The sequence below is a fragment of the Coregonus lavaretus genome (assembly GCF_964263955.1).
Source record: "Coregonus lavaretus genome assembly, chromosome: 22".
Taxonomy (NCBI): Eukaryota; Metazoa; Chordata; class Actinopteri; order Salmoniformes; family Salmonidae; genus Coregonus; species Coregonus lavaretus.
The window spans coordinates 10090653-10110858 of record NC_140009.1 but is presented as its reverse complement, the minus strand read 5'-3'; the positions used below and the strand labels follow the sequence as shown (position 1 = coordinate 10110858).

The window sequence follows — 20206 nt, the reverse complement described above, 5'->3', positions numbered from 1 at the left end:
AAGAATCTCAAATATAAAATATATTTGGATTCGTTTAACACTTTTTTGGTTACTACATCATTCCATGTGTCAATTCATCGTTTTGATGTCTTCACTATTATTCTACAATGTAAAAAATAGTAAAAATAAAGAAAAACCCTTGAATGAGTAGGTGTTCTAAAACCGGTAGTGTATATATTTTTCTTAATCAGAATTGGTCTGCCTGTGTAAACGCAACCCATGTTCTCCTCCGAGTTTCTAGAATCAGATGGAGTAAAAATGACAAGGGGCATCAAATAAGGTCTGAAAGGAGGCATATTGAACAAAGGTATCTTTATTACAAAAGTACATACATAAACATGTACACCAAGTAGGCATAATAATAATGCATGTAGTACATTTATTTATCATGCAATAATATTAGCATAAGTCCACTATTTTACATTCGAAATTAACACATGTACAGCAAAATAACATTGTTAAGTGGAAATCAGTGATTGCCTTAAAATAACTGAAGAAATTATTAATGTCTGTTCACCATTTGCTGCTCCAACAAAGAGATCTTTAACGTTTTAACCATCTTTAACTTTTCAAAACTTTGTGTTTGTTTCACTGATAACAGCAGACATTAAGTGGACAGAATAGCTCATGTCTTTGGCAGAAGTTTAACTCAGTTTCTCTGGTCTAAGTGTGAAGCCCTGCGTTAGTGTTTTAACAGTTCTTCCATGTACACAGAGTTCATACGGTAGGCAGCCATCCAGCTGGAGGCCATACTGTGGTAGCCATGGTAACCCTGGTGGTGAGAGGGGGGCATGGAGGCGTAGTAATCCTCCCAAGCTCTGTAGTAGGCCCTCCAGTAGCCCTCATAACCCTCTCCATTCTCCTCCTCCACTACCTCACTCCCTCCATCCCTCTTCCTGTCACTCCCTCGATTCTCAGGCACCTTCCTCCAGCTCTCCTCTAAAATATCTCTCTCCTTCTCCCTTTTGACTTTCTTCGCCGTCTCCCCCCTCCACTGCTGTGCTGCAGCCTCTCTGCCCTTTGCCATCCCCAATGAAGGTTCACCCTCCCCGGGGTTTGTACTCACAGCTCTTCCCTCTGGTCTGGGGAATCTGTGGTGGCTGGGCTGGGGTACAGATGGTGAGTTGGGATGGCTTCTAGGTGGCGCAAACTTTGGTTTCCTGGCCAAATCCACGACTGTGGATTGCTGTGCAGATTGAGTTTGAATCGGCATGATTGGTTTGTGTTCAGCTGCTCTGGACTGATCTGCGGAGCTCTGCGTCGACTCGTCAGCCTGCCGGTCTTCCTCCATGTCCGAGTCAGAGCTGGACCCATCAGAGGTCGACTCCAAAGTTGAGGGGTCAGAGTTCGCCTTTAGAGGCGGCTGTGTGCGTGTTGGTGGACGCTCTCCGTTCCGTGTCATGTGTGTGTGTGTGAGCGGCACATAGTCATTCTGGAGTGTGTGAGACTCCTCGTAGCTGTGCTGACCGTTAAATCCCTCGCCGTCGTCTCCGTGACCTCTGAACTGTCGGATGACCTCTACCGTCCTCCCCAGCCCCTCCCTGATGAAGCTCTGGAAGTCCAGCTCTGCCTCCTGGAAGGTCATGATCCCTGACCTTTGACTCTTGAAGGCGCTGAGCGGAGGGATCTTGGGCAGGGCATCCTGTTGCTCTTTACGGGAGAGAGCTAGGGAGGCCCCAGGGCCTACTGAAGCCCTGGGAGCGGGTAGGAGGACATCCAGGGCAGGGGACACATTTTTGGGCTTCGGCCCAGCCTTAGCCCCAGGCCTGGCTGTGTGCTGGCTCTTACCTGGTCGGCTGGGTTCAGTTCTCTCTGGGTAGACAGGGCTGGGGTCCTGATCCTGGTCCTGTTCCCTGGAGGATTTAGGGGCTGGGGATTCGGTCTTAGCCCGTCTCCTTTTCTCTGTCTTGGGGAACACCTGGGAGTTAGTCCCTTGTGTCAGGGCCTCAACAGTGATGTCCCAGTCACAGGGCTCCTGCATCAGCCCTGGCTCTATGGGGTCTGGAGGAGAGATGTTGGGGTTAGGAGATTGATCACAATAACACAGCAACACAACACACATGCTCCATTTATAAAAATAACCCACAATCTGATCTAAATGACTGAAAACACAACTAAGGTCACAAAGATGTCACAAGGACATCTAGATCTTACCTGGTAGAGCGCAAAGAATCAGGTTGCACTTCTGAGCGATGGCCATCATCTTGTTCTCCTCCTCGCCATGGCAACAGTAGGTCACCGCCAGCCCGTGTGTACCTGGGACAAAAGAGAAAACACTCAGTATGAGGTCCCATGAAGCTAGCAGGTGTGTGTGTAAGAGGGGAAAACAAAGAAGAGTTCTGACAACAGAAAGATGCCACTCCAGCCAGCCAGAGAGTTTGTAGTCACCTAGAGGGTTCTGTCTATCACCTCCACAAACACGGCTGAGTGATTAACCAGCCTGTTGACCTTGGGGCCAATCTAAAGACTGAGTGCTACAGACACTAGGAACAGGCCGATGTCCTAGCCCTGTGATTGGGATGTAATAATAATAATAATATGCCATTTAGCAGACGCTTTTATCCAAAGTGACTTACAGTCATGCGTGCATACATTTTTGTGTATGTAATGGCTGTGTTGACGGGCAGAACTCACCAAAGCGTCCGGCTCGTCCTATACGGTGCATGTAGGTCTCCCAGTCTTGAGGAACATCCAGGTTGATCACCAGATTCACCTTCTCAGCATCTATACCCCTGGAGGTCTGGGAGAGAAGAGGATGGAGATGGGGGAAGCTGCTTTTAGCGAGTGATACAGAAATGTTCTGTTCTTGAGGATATTTGTGAGGTTAGGAGAGCCCTTTGTGAGGTTATTGTGGAGATGAGGTAGGTGTGATCTGAGGTAGCTGAAACACTCACCAGGTCAGTAGAGATGAGTACTCTACACTGGTACTGCTTCAGTTTAGACATGGCCTCCATTCGCTGGTCCTGACTCAGACTACCTACACACACATTACAGCATATTACATCTGATTTCGTTTTATTATGACAGTAGACTAGTAGTAGTCACAGTAGAATCTAGTAAGAGTAATGTACTCTAGTATAGTGCCCCCTGCTGGCCCTGGCCCTCTCACCTGAGATACAGACTGCAGGAAGGCCCTTTGAGGACAGGATGTCTGCTAAATGCTGAGCCCTGCAGGGATGAAAACCATACAATAAGAAATGATTGAACAAAAATAAAAATGCAAAAAAGAAAAAGAATACTACTAATAGGGTGACTACACTGCAAAACAAATGACTGTGTTGACAGTTATTTACATAGCTAGTTGATGTTACAGTAACACTCTAGGTGAGGGTCCTACCTGGTGTGCAGGTTGGAGAACACCAGAGCTTGATTGAAGGGAACTTTACTGAACAGCTCCAGCAGGTGTAGAACCTTCTCCTCAAACACCTTATGGGGCATGGCATGGGAGTGAACCAGCCTGTAGTACTGCTTCAACCCTGAGGGGTGCAGAATACACATCTCAGTGAAATAAACACACATCACTATCTTGTTGCTAATCTTGACCCAAAATCATGGAACATCTGTGTGTCTGTCTGGGACGTGATGCCTGCTGTACCTGGATGTTACTGGTTGAGCTGTGATACTGACCTATGAGTCCAGGGTCGGAGGGGTTAAGTCTGACGAAGGTGGGCTCTCTCATATAGTGGACCAGGTGCTGGGCAAGGGATTCTGGGTAGGTGGCAGACAGGGCCAACATCTGTTTGTTGACCGGCAGAGAGGAGAAGATCCAACTAGAGAGATAGAGCATAGAATTAGGAATAAGAATACTATAAATGGACATGAACCTTCTTATGATGGTATAAAAGGTCAGCCATTTTGGTGTGGCCAATAGCGCAGTCTCCAAACAAACATTTTAGCTTTTGGCTGCAGACACAACATGTTGGTGTTTTAAAGCTAATTTCCTGCAATTCTACACATTTTGCCATTGGGCTGAGAGAATTTGCAGTTTTAAAGCTAAATTTCCCGCAATTCTACACATTTTGCCATGGCTTATGCTGTGTTCTTACTCTATCCCAGTAACTAAAAAATTATAACAAAATCAATGGGGGCCCCATGCCATGATATTTTTGGAATTTTAGATTGTCCCCAACTGTCTAGTTTTTATTTTGGTGATTCTTAGTTATCAAAGAATCTTATTTAAAAAATATATTGCTCCATTATCCTTTCTACATACTTTATATCTGTCTTTAGTCATTTAAGTTTACACTGAAAACGTTTTAGCATCCCTGAATGCTATTTTTTTCTTTAAAGTCACTGCTAACTGAATATAGGGGAATGACTGATGACAATCTTTTTGGTTGACAATAATTATATTACATAATTTATGATATATCACATGCCTTCCTTTATTTTCCTGCATACGTAAAAGCAGGAAATGCATCACCTATGCCTCTACTGTCATTAATTCCAATTAGACTGGTTTGGATGTCTCCCTGACCACAATGGCTGCCATTTTCAGGCCATTAAGGCTCTTTAACGGTTTAGCCGGTCTAGTAATTTAATAGGATCTCTATGAGACAGACAGACAGACAGACAGACAGCAGACAGACGTCAGTCTGGTGGAGTTGAGCCATTGTGTGTGTGTGAGTGTGTGTCTCTCACTTGATCTGGTCCTGGAAGCTGCCTTCCTCCAGTAGTTTGTCAGCCTCGTCCAGCACAAACAGACGGATGCTGGCGGTAGCCAACAGACCCAGCTCAATCAGCTGCTTGATACGTCCTGGACAGGGAAGAACACATCGATATGAAATTATACTTATGATACATTTTTACATTTACATTTTAGTCATTTAGCAGACGCTCTTATCCAGAGCAACTGACAGTTAGTGAGTACATACTTTTATTTGATTTTTATTTTATTTCACCTTTATTTAACCAGGTAAGCCAGTTGAGAACAAGTTCTCATTTACAACTACGACCTGGCCAAGATAAAGCAAAGCAGTGCGATAAAAACAACAGAGTTACATATGGGGTAAAACAAACATAAAGTCAAAAATACAACAGAAAAGATATATATACAGTGTGTGCGAATGTAGTAAGTTATGGAGGTAAGGCAATAAATAGGCCATAGTGCAAAATAGTTACAATTTCGTATTAACACTGGAATGATAGATGTGCAAAAGATGATGTGCAAATAGAGATACTGGGGTGCAAATTAGCAAAATAAATAACAATATGGGGATGAGGTAGTTGGGTGGGCTAATTTCAGAAAGGCTGTGTACAGGTGCAGTGATCGGTAAGCTGCTGACAACTGACGCTTAAAGTTAGTGAGGGAGATAAGAGTCTCCAGCTTCAGAGATTTTTGCAGTTCGTTCCAGTCATTGGCAGCAGAGAACTGGAAGGAATGGCGGCCAAAGGAGGTGTTGGCTTTGGGGATGACCAGTGAGATATACCTGCTGGAGCGCAGACTACGGGTGGGTGTTGCTATGGTGACCAGTGAGCTAAGATAAGACAGGGATTTGCCTAGCAGTGATTTATAGATGACCTGGAGCCAGTGGGTTTGGCGACGAATATGTAGTGAGGGCCAGCCAACAAGAGCGTACAGGTCACAATGGTGGGTAGTATATGGGGCTTTGGTGTCAAAACGGATGGCACTGTGATAGACTACATCCTATTTGCTGAGTAGAGTGTTGGAGGCTATTTTGTAAATGACATCGCCGAAGTCAAGGATCGGTAGGATAGTCAGTTTTACGATGGCATGTTTGGCAGCATGAGTGAAGGAGGCTTTGTTGCGAAATAGGAAGCCGATTCTAGATTTAACTTTGGATTGGAGATGCTTAATGTGAGTCTGGAAGGAGAGTTTACAGTCTAACCAGACACCTAGGTATTTGTAGTTGTCCACATACTCTAGGTCAGACCCGCCGAGAGTAGTGATTCTAGTCGGGCAGGCGGGTGCAAGCAACGTGCATTTCGTTTTACTAGTGTTTAAGAGCAGTTGGAGGCTACGGAAGGAGTGTTGTATGGCGTTGAAGCTCGTTTGGAGGTTTGTTAACACAGTGTCCAATGAAGGGCCAGATGTATACAAAATGGTGTTGTCCGCATAGAGGTGGATCCGAGCGTCACCAGCAGCAAGAGCGACATCATTGATATACACAGAGAATAGTCGGCCCGAGATTTGAACCCTGTGCCACCCCCATAGAGACGGCCAGAGGTCCAGACAACAGGCCCTCCGATTTGACACATTGAACTATATCTGAGAAGTAGTTGGTGAACCAGGCGAGGCAGTCATTAGAGAAACCAAGGCTATTTAGTCTGCCAATAAGAATTACATTTACATTTTAGTCATTTAGCAGACGCTCTTATCCAGAGCGACTTACCGTTAGTGAATACATTTTATTATTATTATTATTTTTTTTTATACTGGCCCCCCGTGGGAATCAAACCCACAACCCTGGCGTTGCAAACACCATGCTCTATCAACTGAGCTACATCCCTGCCGGCCATTCCCTCCCCTACCCTGGACAACACTGGGCCAATTGTGCGCCGCTCATGAGTCTCCCGGTCGCGGCCGGCTGCGACAGAGCCTGGATTCGAACCAGGATCTCTAGTGGCACAGTTAGCACTGCGATGCAGTGCCTTAGACCACTGCGCCACTCAGGAGACGTGAATGCGGTGGTTGACAGAGTCGAAAGCCTTGGCCAGGTTGATGAAGACGGCTGCGCAGTACTGTCTTTTATCGAGCGCGTTTATAATATCGTTTAGGACCTTGAGCGTGGCTGAGGTGCACCCATGACCAGCTCGGAAACCGGATTGCATAGCGGAGAAGGTACGGTGGGATTCGAAATGGTCGGTGATCTGTTTGTTAACTTGGCATTCAAATACTTTCGAAGGGCAGGATGGATATAGGTCTATAACAGTTTGGATCTAGAGTGTCACCCCCTTTGAAGAGGGGGATGACCGCGGCAGCTTTCCAATCTCTGGGGATCTCAGACACTACGAAAGAGAGGTTGAACAGGCTAGTAATAGGGGTTGCGACAATTTCGGCGGCTAATTTTAGAAAGAAAGGGTCCAGATTGTCTAGCCCAGCTGATTTGTAGGGGTCCATATTTTGCTGCTCTTTCGCAACATCAGCTATCTGAATTTGGGGGAAGAAGAAGCGGAGGGGGGGGGGTATGGGCAAGTTGCAGCGGAGGGTGCAGAGCTGGTGGCCGGGGTAGTGGTACCCAGGTGGAAAGCATGGCCAGCCGTAGCAAAATGCTTGTTGAAATTCTCGATTATCGTAGATTTATCGGTGGTGACAGTGTTTCCGAGCCTCAGTGCAGTGGGCAGTTGGGAGGAGGTGCTCTTATTTTCCATGGACTTTACAGTGTCCCAAAACTTTTTGGAGTTAGTGCTACAGGATGCACATTTCTGTTTGAAAAAGCTAGCCTTTGCTTTCCTAACTGATTGTGTATATTGGTTCCTGACTTCCCTGAAAAGTTGCATATCGCGGGGACTGTTCGATGGTAATGCAGTACGCCACAGGATGTTTTTGTGCTGGTCAAGGGCAGTCAAGTCTGAGGAGAACCAGGGGCTAGATCTGTTCTTATTTCTGAATTTTTTGAATGGGGCATGCTTATTTAAGATAGAGAGGAAAGCACTTTTAAAGAACAACCAGGCATCCTCTACTGACGGAATGAGATCAATATCCATCCAGAATACCCAGGCCAGGTCAATTAGAAAGGCCTGCTCGCTAAAGTGTTTTAGGGAGCGTTTGACAGTGATGAGGGGTGGTCGTTTGATCGCGGACCCATTACGGACGCAGGCAATAAGGCAGTGATCGTCAAGATCCTGTTTGAAGACAGCGGAGGTGTATTTAGAGGGTAAATTTGTCAGGATGATATCTATGAGGGTGCCCATGTTTACAGATTTAGGGTTGTACCTGGTAGGTTCGTTGATAATTTGTGTGAGATTGAGGGCATCTAGTTTAGATTGTAGGTTGGCCGGGGTATTAAGCATATCCCAGTTTAGGTCACCAAGCAGTACGAACTCTGAGGATAGATGGGGGGCAATCAGTTCACATATGGTGTCCAGGGCACAGCTCGGGCTGAGGGGGGTCTGTAGCAAGCGGCAACAGTGAGAGACTTATTTCTGGAAAGGTGGATTTTTAGAAGTAGAAGCTCAAACTGTTTGGGCACAGACCTGGATAGTATGATAGAGCTCTGCAGGCTCTCTCTACAGTAGATTGCAACCCCACCCCCTTTGGCAGTTCTATCGAGACGGAAAATGTTGTAGTTGGGGATGGACATTTCTGAATTTTTGGTGGCCTTCCTAAGCCTAGATTCAGACACTGCTAGAACATCAGGGTTGGCGGAGTGTGCTAACGCAGTCAATAACTCAAACTTAGGGAGGAGGCTTCGGATGTTAACGTGCAAGAAACCAAGGCTTTTACGATTACAGAAGTCAACAAATGATAACGCCTGGGGAGTAGGAGTGATACTGGGGGCTACAGGGCCTGGGTTAACCTCTACATCACCAGAGGAACAGAGGGGGAGTAGAAAAAGGATATGGCTAAAGGCTTTAAGTACTGGTCTTCTAGTGCGTTGGGTACAGAGAAAAAAAGGGGCAGGTTTCCGGGCGTTGTAGAATAGATTCAGGGCATTATGTACAGAAAAGGATATGTAAGGATATGAGTACAGTGGAGGTAAACCTAAGCGTTGGGTAACGATGAAAGAGATAGCATCACTGGAGGCACCGATTGAGTCGGTCTCCGTGTGTATGGGGGGGTGGGCCAAAGGAGCTATCTAAGGCAGGTTTAGCTGGGCTGGGGGATCTACAGTGAAATAGTACAATAAGAAATAACCGAAACAGCAATAAGCAAGGCATGTTGACATGGGAGAGAGGCATACAACAGCTGGTAATGGCGACAAAGTTTGGGCTGAGGCTAAACATAAACAGGATGCGGTACCGTATAAAGGAACAGTCCAGCAGGTATCAGCTGTATAGCTGAGTTATCATAAGGTCCGGTGAACAGCAATAGGATAGTTCGGAGGTAGTTCGGGGGCTGCTATAGCACTAGCAAGAGGCCACGGCTAGCGTGTGCTAGCGGGCCGGGGCTAGCAGATGGATCTTCGTGGTCGACGTTGTAATGGGAAGCCTGTTGTAACCACATCAGACGATTTCGTCGGCAGACAAGTCGTGTTGGATCGGCGGGGCTCCGTGTCAACACTAGGAGTTCCCGTCCGGTTGACAGAGAGGTAGATAGCCGGGAGATGGGCCTGGCTCAAGGCTAACTCAGGGCTGATTAGACAACCACAAACGTCCATTTGGTTGCAGCTAGCTAGTAGCGATGAAATCCGGTGTTAAAGGTTCAGTGATTCCGGCAGAAAAACCGATATGTTTAGGGTCGATAACGCGCTGTGCAGACTGGCCGAATAATAGTCCAGGCTAGAGCTGGCTGGCTGGTAGGTAGTGCAGGCCACGGCCACGGACAATGGTGAATACCGCTAACGGTGGCTAATAGCAAGTAGCTAGTTAGCTGGCTAGCGATGATCCGGTGTTAAGGTCCAGTGATTCAGTGGTTCCGGCAGAAAATCCGATATGCTCTGGCTCGATAGCGCGATGTGCAGACTGTGCAGACTGGCCGACAATTGTCCAGGCTAGAGCTGGCTGGTAGGTAGTGCAGGCCACGGCCACGGACAATGGTGAAGACCGCTAACGGTGGCTAATAGCAAGTAGCTGGCTAGTTTCAGCCAGAGGTTCTGGATAAAAATGTATGAAGAAACAACAGAATCCGTTCCACATTGGGTGAGGCGGATTGCAGGAAAGTATATTTAGTTAAAGGATGGAAAGTGAGATTGAGAAATATACGAAAAAAACAAAAAACTGGCTATTTACATAAGGACACTACAGAAAACACGACTGCACTGCTATGCCATCTTGGAAACATACATTTTTCATACTGGTACTGTTTGATACATATGATACTGTTGCCATGGTTATTTACTTATAAGACAAACAAACTGTATAGGTTCAGTGACCTGGTGATCCCACAGCGATGTGGCACTTCTTGAGACTGATCTTGTCCTGGCTGACGGGCGTCCCCCCAATGAAGACATGACACTGCAGGCCCTCCATGGCACTGCCTATAGCCATCACCACAGAGTGGATCTGCACCGCTATCTCACGGGTCGGGGCTAGCACCAGCACCTGTCACAGGAAGGGAAATATTGGTCAATGCAAAATGTCCATGCTATGTCAAAGATTTGCCTGTAATCTGTCCAAATATGGATTCAAGCAAACAGATGTCATAGATGACATTCAACCATGACATGTGAAATGAGTGAATGTCTCCTTTACAATAAATTGAGTGAGTTGAGTCACCTGTGTGGTAGTATTCTCAATCACCAGAGAGTCCAGGGCGATGGTAGAGAACACACAGGTCTTCCCTGTGCCAGACTTGGCCTGCACTATCAGATCTAGAATACAGCACACAGACATGAGGCATGTAGGTTGCCAGCTTCCTGTCCTAAATAGCTATCTGTAAATATTTTGTAAACAATGAAAACACTTGCGCATGTGTCAGGTGACAAACACACCTGAGAGCCATGCACATGACATTTATTTGACAACTATTTTGACAAATTCGATTTAAATGATACTTTACTGTGGATATTTTGTCCACTTCTAGATGACTGAAAGACCAACCAAATGGACAACTGTCAGAGTTATGCTGCGTTCATAACCAAGTGGGAAGGTGGTATTTACCACATACCACTGGGATAAATCCACTTGAATGCTCCTCCAACTCCTACTAGTGGGAAACTCATCCATGATCCCTGAGATCAGACTTCTCCCACATGCTGACCTCTGACATCACCTAATAGCAGCTCAGGCTGTTAAATCAGACTGAAGAGGATGCGAGACACCCCACTTGGTGTTTTTTTTCTGGTTCAATTAAAGTCAATGTACTAGGTAGACCAGACCCAGCTGTTAATGCATTGGTGTCTATGGGAGACAATGATAAAAGGCCTAAGTGAACCATCTTTATTTATCCACAATTTTTGGTTATTAAATGTATCAAAACATTATTTATAAAAACTATCTATTAACTTTTTAGCATGATAGCTGTAATTTTAGTTAATGGTTGACACAGCTTGTTGGCCATTAGCCAATCAGCGTTTCACAACGAGTTCAAAGCACGTGAATGCATCCAACTGGTATTTACGACTTCACAACGAGTAATTTCCACCATCCCACTTGGTTATGAACGCAGCATAAATTCTAACGAGATTCTATTCGAAATTCTAACTTGTAAAGAGACTAGAATACAGGAAGTTAGCAGGTTACAACATAAAATTGTTGCCTACTGGCTAGCTAGCTAGCTAAAATGTAACTACTGTAGTAGACGCTGACGACCAGATCATACCGAGTCCGCATCGCCCCAACGGAATGGCTTTGAGCTGGATTGGAGACGGTTTCTTGAATCCAGAAGCCGCCAGTCCATCTAGCACGGGCTGCGACAACAGCAGGGCGTTGAAGTCGATACCGTCCGACAAGACAACATCATCAGTCCGTTTTCGCGTTTCAATATCGTGGGCAGCCTTCTTCATGGAGGAAGCCATGTTTCAATCAAACCCAGTAGTATCGCGAGATGTTACTGTTTCTCGTGATTAGACGTTTTCTTTCTTGTGTCCCTGTTCTCAACCTTTTGTCGCCATCTACTGTTTGGTCAAAGATGGTGGATACATTAAGATACTGTAGTTCTCTCAGGGCGTTTACCATTGAAAAAAATGGTATGCTGAAGGGGGTGGCTCTCCCATAGACACCAGTGCGAGAGCAGCAGGGTCTGGTCTATGTGGTTTATTGACTGTAATGTAACGAGAAAAAATGAGGGAGTGGGGTGTCTTGCTTCCTCTTCCGTCTCTGGTACAGTGTCCATTGTTTTATTTTTGTAATGTATATTCTTAGTCAGAGGGAAGATCGCAATTGCATACTCCTCGAGTCCTCTCTCCTCGTCTTCTTCTCCAAACCAATTGGATGAGAAAGCAAGAGGCCCCGCCCCTCTGACCTTCTCCTCCAATGGGTTTTGAGAAGGAGACGAGGAGAGAGGACGAGAGGAGTATGTAATTGAGATCTTCCCAGTGCATCATCTCTTGATTAACAATTTATTTAGCTTATGCCATCCATAAAACCTGCATCTTTGTAATGATAATGCCACACAGCTTTTCTTATTATCCGATAACACGCACACAAACACAGACACACACATGGAGAGAGAGAGAGAGAGAGAGAGAAGTATATTTTAGGCTACCAGGTCTCTCACCACAGTCAATTATGTCAAACTATGGGTGTTCAAGGAAGCCATCACTTAATGGTTTTCTCATACTTCTCCTCTGAACATTTGAATTGGGAGGCCTGCCATTGGTCAGCTGCCGACAAGTAAACTGTCCCTGCGAGAGGCGACGACCTGTCAGGTGAGAGGAGAGAGCAGATGGCGCGCGGGAGGGGACACTCAGAGAGGAGTGACAGATCTGGCAGTGCATTGAGGTATGGGGTTGAGGAGTTGAAGGCTTTGGACTGAGGAGGGTTATACATTTTTATACAAGGCAGGCCAGATGATGAAATTAAATGCAAAAATATTTTTGATTTCAGAAACACATTTGAATAGACAAATTCAAGCCCCTTGATGTGAAGAGTGAATTACAATATTTTGATGAATGAATTATTAGAAAATGCAACTTTAATCCTCCTGTAGATTACTTGGATGGAAAGGGACAATGAAGCAACAAGGGTCATTTCCATGGAAAAGGACCCATGAGCACCAAGGTGAAGTTCATAGGAGCATGTCAAATCTGGTGTCAAATGAAAGCTAAGAGTCTATATTTTGATGAAATGAAGGCATATATACATTTTCAAAACGTTCTAGCTTAAATATTAGGAATTAGCAAGTGCTTTAATTTCTGGTCAGATGGAAAAGGGGTCTTTGAAAACATCTACCAGAAAAAGTCTTAAAAGGTATTAGAAATACATGAAAACACAATCATGTTGAAGTAAAGACCCCTGCCAACTAATATCAACACTTATATTTAGTTTTGGAGAAATTATTTGCCTTGTGTAAGTTTAAGAAACATTGCACTGTGCCTTAAAATTCTGTTACCAAAATCCTGCATATCTTTAAGATATTTTCACATTTTTCTCCCTCATGAGGAGGGAGGATAATGAAAGTTCAGAGACGTAACAATTAGTTATAGTGTGTTTTTACTGATATCCATTTGGTTTATGAATTATTAAGCGATTAAAACTCGAAATTCTGTTACCAAATTCGTAAAATAATTGGTTCACCTGCTAGCTTCTACAGTCCACTGGCATTCTGTTATGTTCAGCTAACTGTTTTCTTTCTCTTTCTGTCGTTTGGTGGTCAAATGAAGTGTGAAAACAGTCTGGACAACTCCTCCATCTATCTATCTATCTATCTACAGTGAGGGAAAAAAGTATTTGATCCCCTGCTGATTTTGTACATTTGCCCATTGACAAAAAAATGATCAGTCTATAATTTTTATGGTAGGTTTATTTGAACAGTGAGAGACAGAATAACAACAAAAAAATCCAGAAAAACGCATGTCAAAAATGTTATGAATTGATTAGCATTTTAATGAGGGAAATAAGTATTTGACCCCTCTGCAAAACATGACTTAGTACTTGGTGGCAAAACCCTTGTTGACAATCACAGAGGTCAGACGTTTCTTGTAGTTGGCCACCAGGTTTGCACACATCTCAGGAGGGATTTTGTCCCACTCCTCTTTGCAGATCTTCTCCAAGTCATTAAGGTTTCGAGGCTGACGTTTGGCCACTCGAACCTTCAGCTCCCTCCACAGATTATCTATGGGATTAATGTATGGAGACTGGCTAGGCCACTCCAGGACCTTAATGTGCCTCTTCTTGAGCCATTCCTTTGTTGCCTTGGCCGTGTGTTTTGGGTCATTGTCATGCTGTAATACCCATCCACGACCCATTTTCAATGCCCTGGCTGAGGGAAGGAGGTTCTCACACAAGAATTGACGGTACATGGCCCTGTCCATCATCCCTTTGATGCGGTGAAGTTGTCCTGTCCCCTTAGCAGAAAAACACCCCCAATGCATAAAGTTTCCACCTCCATGTTTGACGGTGGGGATGGTGTTCTTGGGGTCATAGGCAGCATTCCTCCTCCTCCAAACACGGCGAGTTGAGTTGATGCCAAAGAGCTCCATTTTGGTCTCATCTGACCACAACACTTTCACCCAGTTCTCCTCTGAATCATTCAGATGTTCATTGGCAAACTTCAGACGGGCATGTATATGTGCTTTCTTGAGCAGGGGGACCTTGCGGGCACTGCAGGATTTCAGTCCTTCACGGCGTAGTGTGTTACCAATTGTTTTCTTGGTGACTACGGTCCCAGCTGCCTTGAGATCATTGATAAGATCCTCCCGTGTAGTTCTGGGCTGATTCCTCATGATCATTGCAACTCCACGAGGTGAGATCTTGCATGGAGCCCCAGGCCGAGGGAGATTGACAGTTCTTTTGTGTTTCTTCCATTTGCGAATAATCACACCAACTGTTGTCACCTTCTCACCAAGCTGCTTGGTGATGGTCTTGTAGCCCATTCCAGCCTTGTGTAGGTCTACAATCTTGTCCCTGACATCCTTGGAGAGCTCTTTGGTCTAGGCCATGGTGGAGAGTTTGGAATCTGATTGATTGATTGCTTCTGTGGACAGGTGTCTTTTATTCAGGTAACAAACTGAGATTAGGAGCACTCCCTTTAAGAGTGTGCTCCTAATCTCAGCTCGTTACCTGTATAAAAGACACCTGGGAGCCAGAAATCTTTCTGATTGAGAGGGGGTCAAATACTTATTTCCCTCATTAAAATGCAAATCAATTTATAATATTTTTGACATGTGTTTTTCAGGATTTGTTTGTTGTTATTCTGTCTCTCACTGTTCAAATAAACCTACCATTAAAATTATAGACTGATAATGTCTGTCAGTGGGCAAACGTACAAAATCAGCAGGGGATCAAATACTTTTTTCCCTCACTGTATAGATGACCTGGAGCCAGTGGGTTTGGCGACGAATATGTAGTGAGGGCCAGTCAACGAGAGCGTACAGGTCACAATGGTGGGTAGTATATGGGGCTTTGGTGACAAAACGGATGGCACTGTGATAGACTACATCCAATTTGCTGAGTAGAGTGTTGGAAGCTATTTTGTAAATGACATCGCCGAAGTCAAGGATCAGTAGGATAGTCAGTTTTATGAGGGCATGTTTAGCAGCATGAGTGAAGGAGGCTTTGTTGTGAAATAGGAAGCCGATTCTAGATTTAACTTTGGATTGGAGACGCTTAATGTGAGTCTGGAAGGAGAGTTTACAGTCTAACCAGACACCTAGGTATTTGTAGTTGTCCACATATTCTAAGTCAGAGCCGCCGAGAGTAGTGATTCTAGTCGGGCAGGCGGGTGCAAGCAGCGTTCGATTGAAGAGCATTTATTTAGTTTTACTGGCGTTTAAGAGCAGTTGGAGGCCACGGAAGGAGTGTTGTATGGCATTGAAGCTCGTTTGGAGGTTTGTTAACACATTGTCCAATGAAGGGCCAGGTGGATCTGAGAGTCACCAGCAGCAAGAGCGACATCATTGATATACACAGAGAATAGAGTCGGCCCGAGAATTGAACCCTGTGGCACCCCCATAGAGACTGCCATAGGTCCAGACAACAGGCCCTCTGGTTTGACACATTGAACTCTATCTGAGAAGTAGTTGGTGAACCAGGCGAGGCAGTCATTTGAGAAACCAAGGCTATTTAGTCTGCCAATAAGAATGCGGTGATTGACAGAGTCAAATATTTTTTTGTTGTTATTTTGTCTCTCACTGTACGCTCTTGTTGGCTGGTCCTCACTACATATTCGTCACCAAACCCACTGGCTCCAGGCCATCTATAAATCACTCCTAGGCAAATCCCCGCCTTATCTTAGCTCATTGGTCACCATAGCAACACCCACCCGTAGTATGCGCTCCAGCAGGTATATCTCACTGGTCATCCCCAAAGCCAACACCTCCTTTGGCCACCATTCCTTCCAGTTCTCTGCTGCCAATGACTGGAACAAATTGCAAAAATCTCTGAAGCTGGAGACACTTATCTCCCTCACTACCTTTAAGCATCAGTTGTCAGAGCACCTTACCGATCACTGCACCTGTACACAGCCCATCTGAAATTAGCCCGCCCAACTACCTCATCCCTATATTGTTATTTATTTTGCTCATTTGTACCCCAGTATCTCTATTTGCACATCATCTCTTGCACATCTATCATTCCAGTGTTAATACTAATTGTAATTATTTTGCACTATAGCCTATTTATTGCCTTACCTCCATAACTTGCTACATTTGCACACACTGTATATATATTTATTTCTGTTGTATTTTTGACTTTGTTTTGCTTTACCCCATATGTAACTCTGTGTTGTTGTTTTTATCGCACTGCTTTGCTTTATCTTGGCCAGGTCGCAGTTGTAAATGAGAACTTGTTCTCAAGTGGTTTACCTGGTTAAATAAAGGTGAAATATTTTTTTTATTTTTATAAACCTACCATTAAAATTATAGACTGATCATTTCTTTGTCAGTGGGCAAACGTACAAAATCAGCAGGGGATCAAATACTTTTTTCCCTCACTGTATCTATCTATCTCTCTCTGCCTCTCTCTCTCTCTCTCTCTCTCTCTCTCTCTCTCTCTCTCTCTCTCTCGCTCTCTCTCTGTCTCTCTCTCTCTCTGTCTCTCTCTCTCTCTGCCTCTCTCACTCTCTCTCTCCAGTTAATGTCACCTCTCCCCTCTCTTTCCATTTACTGTAACCAGCATCCTTACCCACTGAGCACCAACTGACACCAGACATCCATGGACGTTGAAAAGTAGTTTAAATTTGGTCAGTCCGGAACGGCTTTAATTTCAACATCCACAGATGTTAATTTTTTAGCTGGTCCATACCGGCCTTGATCTGGACCAAACATAGACATCCATGATTTGTTCAGATTTGGTTCAGTCCGGACCCGACCAAATCTGAACCAATCATAGACGTCTATGTTTCACAAGTTTGAAGAGCACAGTACAGTAGAGCATAGTAGAGCACAGTAGAGTACAGTAGAGAAAAGTTTTTAAAAGGTAAGTATAGTTCAGTACAGTCCTGCACTGTACAGTACAGTAGAGTACAGTACATTAGAGTTGAGTACCCTGTAATGTACTGTACTGAACTGAACTCTACTGTTCTGTGCTGTACTGAACTCAACTCAACTGTGCTGTACTTTGATGTCCAAATGTGTGAAACATAGACGTCTATGATTGGTTCAGATTTGGTCTGGTCTGGACCAACCAAATCTGGTCTTGTTTGGGGGCAGAGTTCACAAAAATAATTGCCAGTGTATAGAATAATACCCAAATATGCAAAGGAGGATATTTCTACCTTTGTGTACCTATACAGGATACATCGCCATGAAGAGCATGACTTTCATATCATCATGATGCATTTCTGTGTAGGACAGATCAGGGACCCATGATGAAATTCCGTTACCGTAATTCTGTTACCGTGTGTAAATCCACTTCACTTACTGTAGTTCATGTCATAGCAGACATCTTTTAATCTTAATTCAGAGCAGATATTTAACAGAGTTTTTGGAAAACATGGTCACATAAAAAACGGAGGGAGATTTTACCGAAATTCTGTTACCGAACTTTGCATCTGCACAGTTCTTCCAGTAAATATGTTTTAAAAAACATTTTCAGTGTCAATTGTTAAAGGTAGTCCTTATGCATAGAGTTTATGGTTTGTTAAACTTTGAAATCAATGGTTTTTGTTTGGCATACATTTTAAAGTGAAAAATGTGAGTCTCAGCGCAATTCCTGTAGCGTGTTCCTCTGTAGCTCAGCTGGTAGAGCACGGCGCTTGTAACGCCACCCATACACAAACAAAAAAATGTATGCACGCATGGCTGTAAGTCGCTTTGGATAAAAGCGTCTGCTAAATGGCGTATTATTATTATTATTATTATTATTATTATTAATTCTGTTACCATGGCAAAGGCAAAACAACCCAACAGACATAACAACACAACTCTTTGCAATTTAATTTGATTATTGTTTATTGATCAAACTACATAAATTGTTCCATGGAGAAACATCCTCCACTGGTTTCATAGTTTTAGGATACATTTGTGACCAAAGTACACGTCGCACTGCTACAGACTGACAGAACTGCCATATCGAATGTAAGATCTACTTACTGTCATGCTGAGTGTTATTCTGTAATAGTGAGTTACTGATGTTGTTACTGGTTGCTAGTGTTGTCTCTGGAGTATAATGGCCTCTATATGTACCTGCGGATGGACGGCATTCCATAAGTATCGTCCCTATGTTTACATTTGTACTGGAAAAAAACAGTTGGATCAAAGGTAGACTCAGCAATATGACATCATCATACACAGCGGGGTGATATCCCGCTTACAGAAATCAACAACAACAAAATTGTAATCTGCCAAGACTGCCCCTATTGGCTCTTCCCCAGAAAGGGAAATATTGGCAGATTTGAATATGTTGTTGTGTCTGTGAAGCAGGAAGTCGCCCCACTGTGGACGATGATGTCATACTGCTGAATCTACCTTTAAACTGGACTGTACTTCTAGAGTGTCATGTCTGGCCCAGTTCAAGACAAATATATGATGGACAGTGTTATATGGTAATACTGTAGAAAAAAATGAATATGCATTGATACTGTCACCAATCCTTATAGCACAATGTTTAACTGATACCTATGTAATTGTGCGCTATTTGAAGATAGTAAACAGCTATGATCATATGACCTTAACATATCTACAGCACTGTATATCCTTGTGATTATGAGCAGTAGTAGAATAGCCTTCCTGTACCTAGTAGTATTTCTTGATTACACTGTATATAAAAAAGACTTCAGCTGAGAGATACATCTGTACATTTGAGTGTTTTTCGTTAGTTTTTTACATTGTAACTGTACTTCTCATGTTCACATTGTCATGCGTAATGGAAAATCCTTTATCTTCACTTTGGCAGTCAAAAACCCTGCAGCGTGGCTGGCAGCTCCTTCACCTCCCTTGTCCTTACTCCATAGACTTTCAGTGAGTGACGTCTTCCTATAGACCCGCGTCATTCGTTTCCCTCAGAAGGGCAGTCTTGTGCAGCTTATTTCCATGTTTAGTCTTTAGTGTTGAGAGTTAGCCATTAGCGCCTGCCAGGCTAACCCATGTTGTGCTAGTTAGTGGAACCCCTCAGACTGGTGGCTGGTCCATTCAAGGCCATTTCACAGTAAGTCCCAAAAGTCTACGCCAGGGGCAGGGTGGGAATCCCCAGAGGTTCAGGAGAGCCACAGTGACCGATCTAGTTCACTCCAGCCAGGTGCCAAACCAGTGGTTCCCAAATAGTTTTGTGCCATGAACCACCAAAACCCTCTAGAATTCTTGAGATACCCTCCAAATTATCTCAAACAAGTTTCCAGCTCAAGTACAATCTTAACCCAGTAAGATTTGTCTGTGATCTACCAGTGGGTCCTTAGAAACACTGTGCTAGACCACCTTATGACAGCGTGCAGCTAATTCACTGAATATGCCATGAGATTCGACAAAGGATTCCTTGTGTTGGTATTGAAGATGAGATAGTGAATTTGGCAATGTGTCAATGCTAGGATGGGGAGCGGGGACTCCACACACCAAAGCCCAGTTATGCTAAGGGGTGAGGGCCCCTAAGCAGGCTTGGACGATGGCAGGGTTAGCTGCAGTCATTATCTGTTGAATCGGGTGCTTCAGTGCCTGGCTGAGGTGAAAGCTTGGTGACACTGTGTCCCTCCAGGGCCCCTGGTCTCTTCCTGACCTCTAACCCCACGATCAAGAGGGTCTAACATCCAATTACCTTAGTTAGGAAATGAATGTGAAGGTTCAGGTCAATGGAAAAAAAGGAAGAATGGTAGACAAACACAGTTTTAATGCTCCAGAAAATGTGATAGCTTAGTAGTGATAACATGTTAACATGTTGGTCTTATAATAGAGAACAGGCAAAAGCCAACAGGTCAAACTAGTTGTCACTAGTAAACAAACATTCGGAAGCATGGAAAACAGTGTGGGTGTAACTTTTTCCCACTTTCATTCACCAGCATCCACGTCTCTCTATCTTCTCTCTCTCTCTTCCTCCCTCTCTCTTCCTCCCTCTC

The 20206-nt window shown here is 44.3% G+C and overlaps 1 protein-coding gene across 1 annotated transcript; it reads right to left on the bottom strand.

Annotated features, from left to right (window-relative positions):
• Positions 1-293: 293 nt before the first annotated feature.
• ddx20 (DEAD (Asp-Glu-Ala-Asp) box polypeptide 20) lies at positions 294-11603 on the bottom strand. The gene is made up of 11 exons (XM_084187624.1): positions 11384-11603; positions 10339-10433; positions 9996-10164; positions 4642-4756; positions 3628-3770; positions 3338-3476; positions 3110-3168; positions 2895-2977; positions 2635-2740; positions 2155-2256; positions 294-2001 (listed from the first exon to the last, which is right to left on the bottom strand). Exons 1-11 carry the CDS (start codon positions 11577-11579, stop codon positions 683-685), a joined length of 2526 nt encoding a protein of 841 aa, XP_084043750.1. The 5' UTR covers positions 11580-11603; the 3' UTR covers positions 294-682.
• Positions 11604-20206: the final 8603 nt, after the last annotated feature.

Coding starts and splice junctions, on each gene's coding strand:
- ddx20 (XM_084187624.1), bottom strand. CDS start 11,579: ATGGCTTCCTCCATGAAGAAGGCTGCCCACGATATTGAAACGCGAAAA. Junction 3,477..3,627: donor CTCCGACCCTGGACTCATAG/GTCAGTATCACA, acceptor TGCACCCCTCAG/GGTTGAAGCAGTACTACAGG. Junction 2,978..3,109: donor TCCTGCAGTCTGTATCTCAG/GTGAGAGGGCCA, acceptor ATGTGTGTGTAG/GTAGTCTGAGTCAGGACCAG.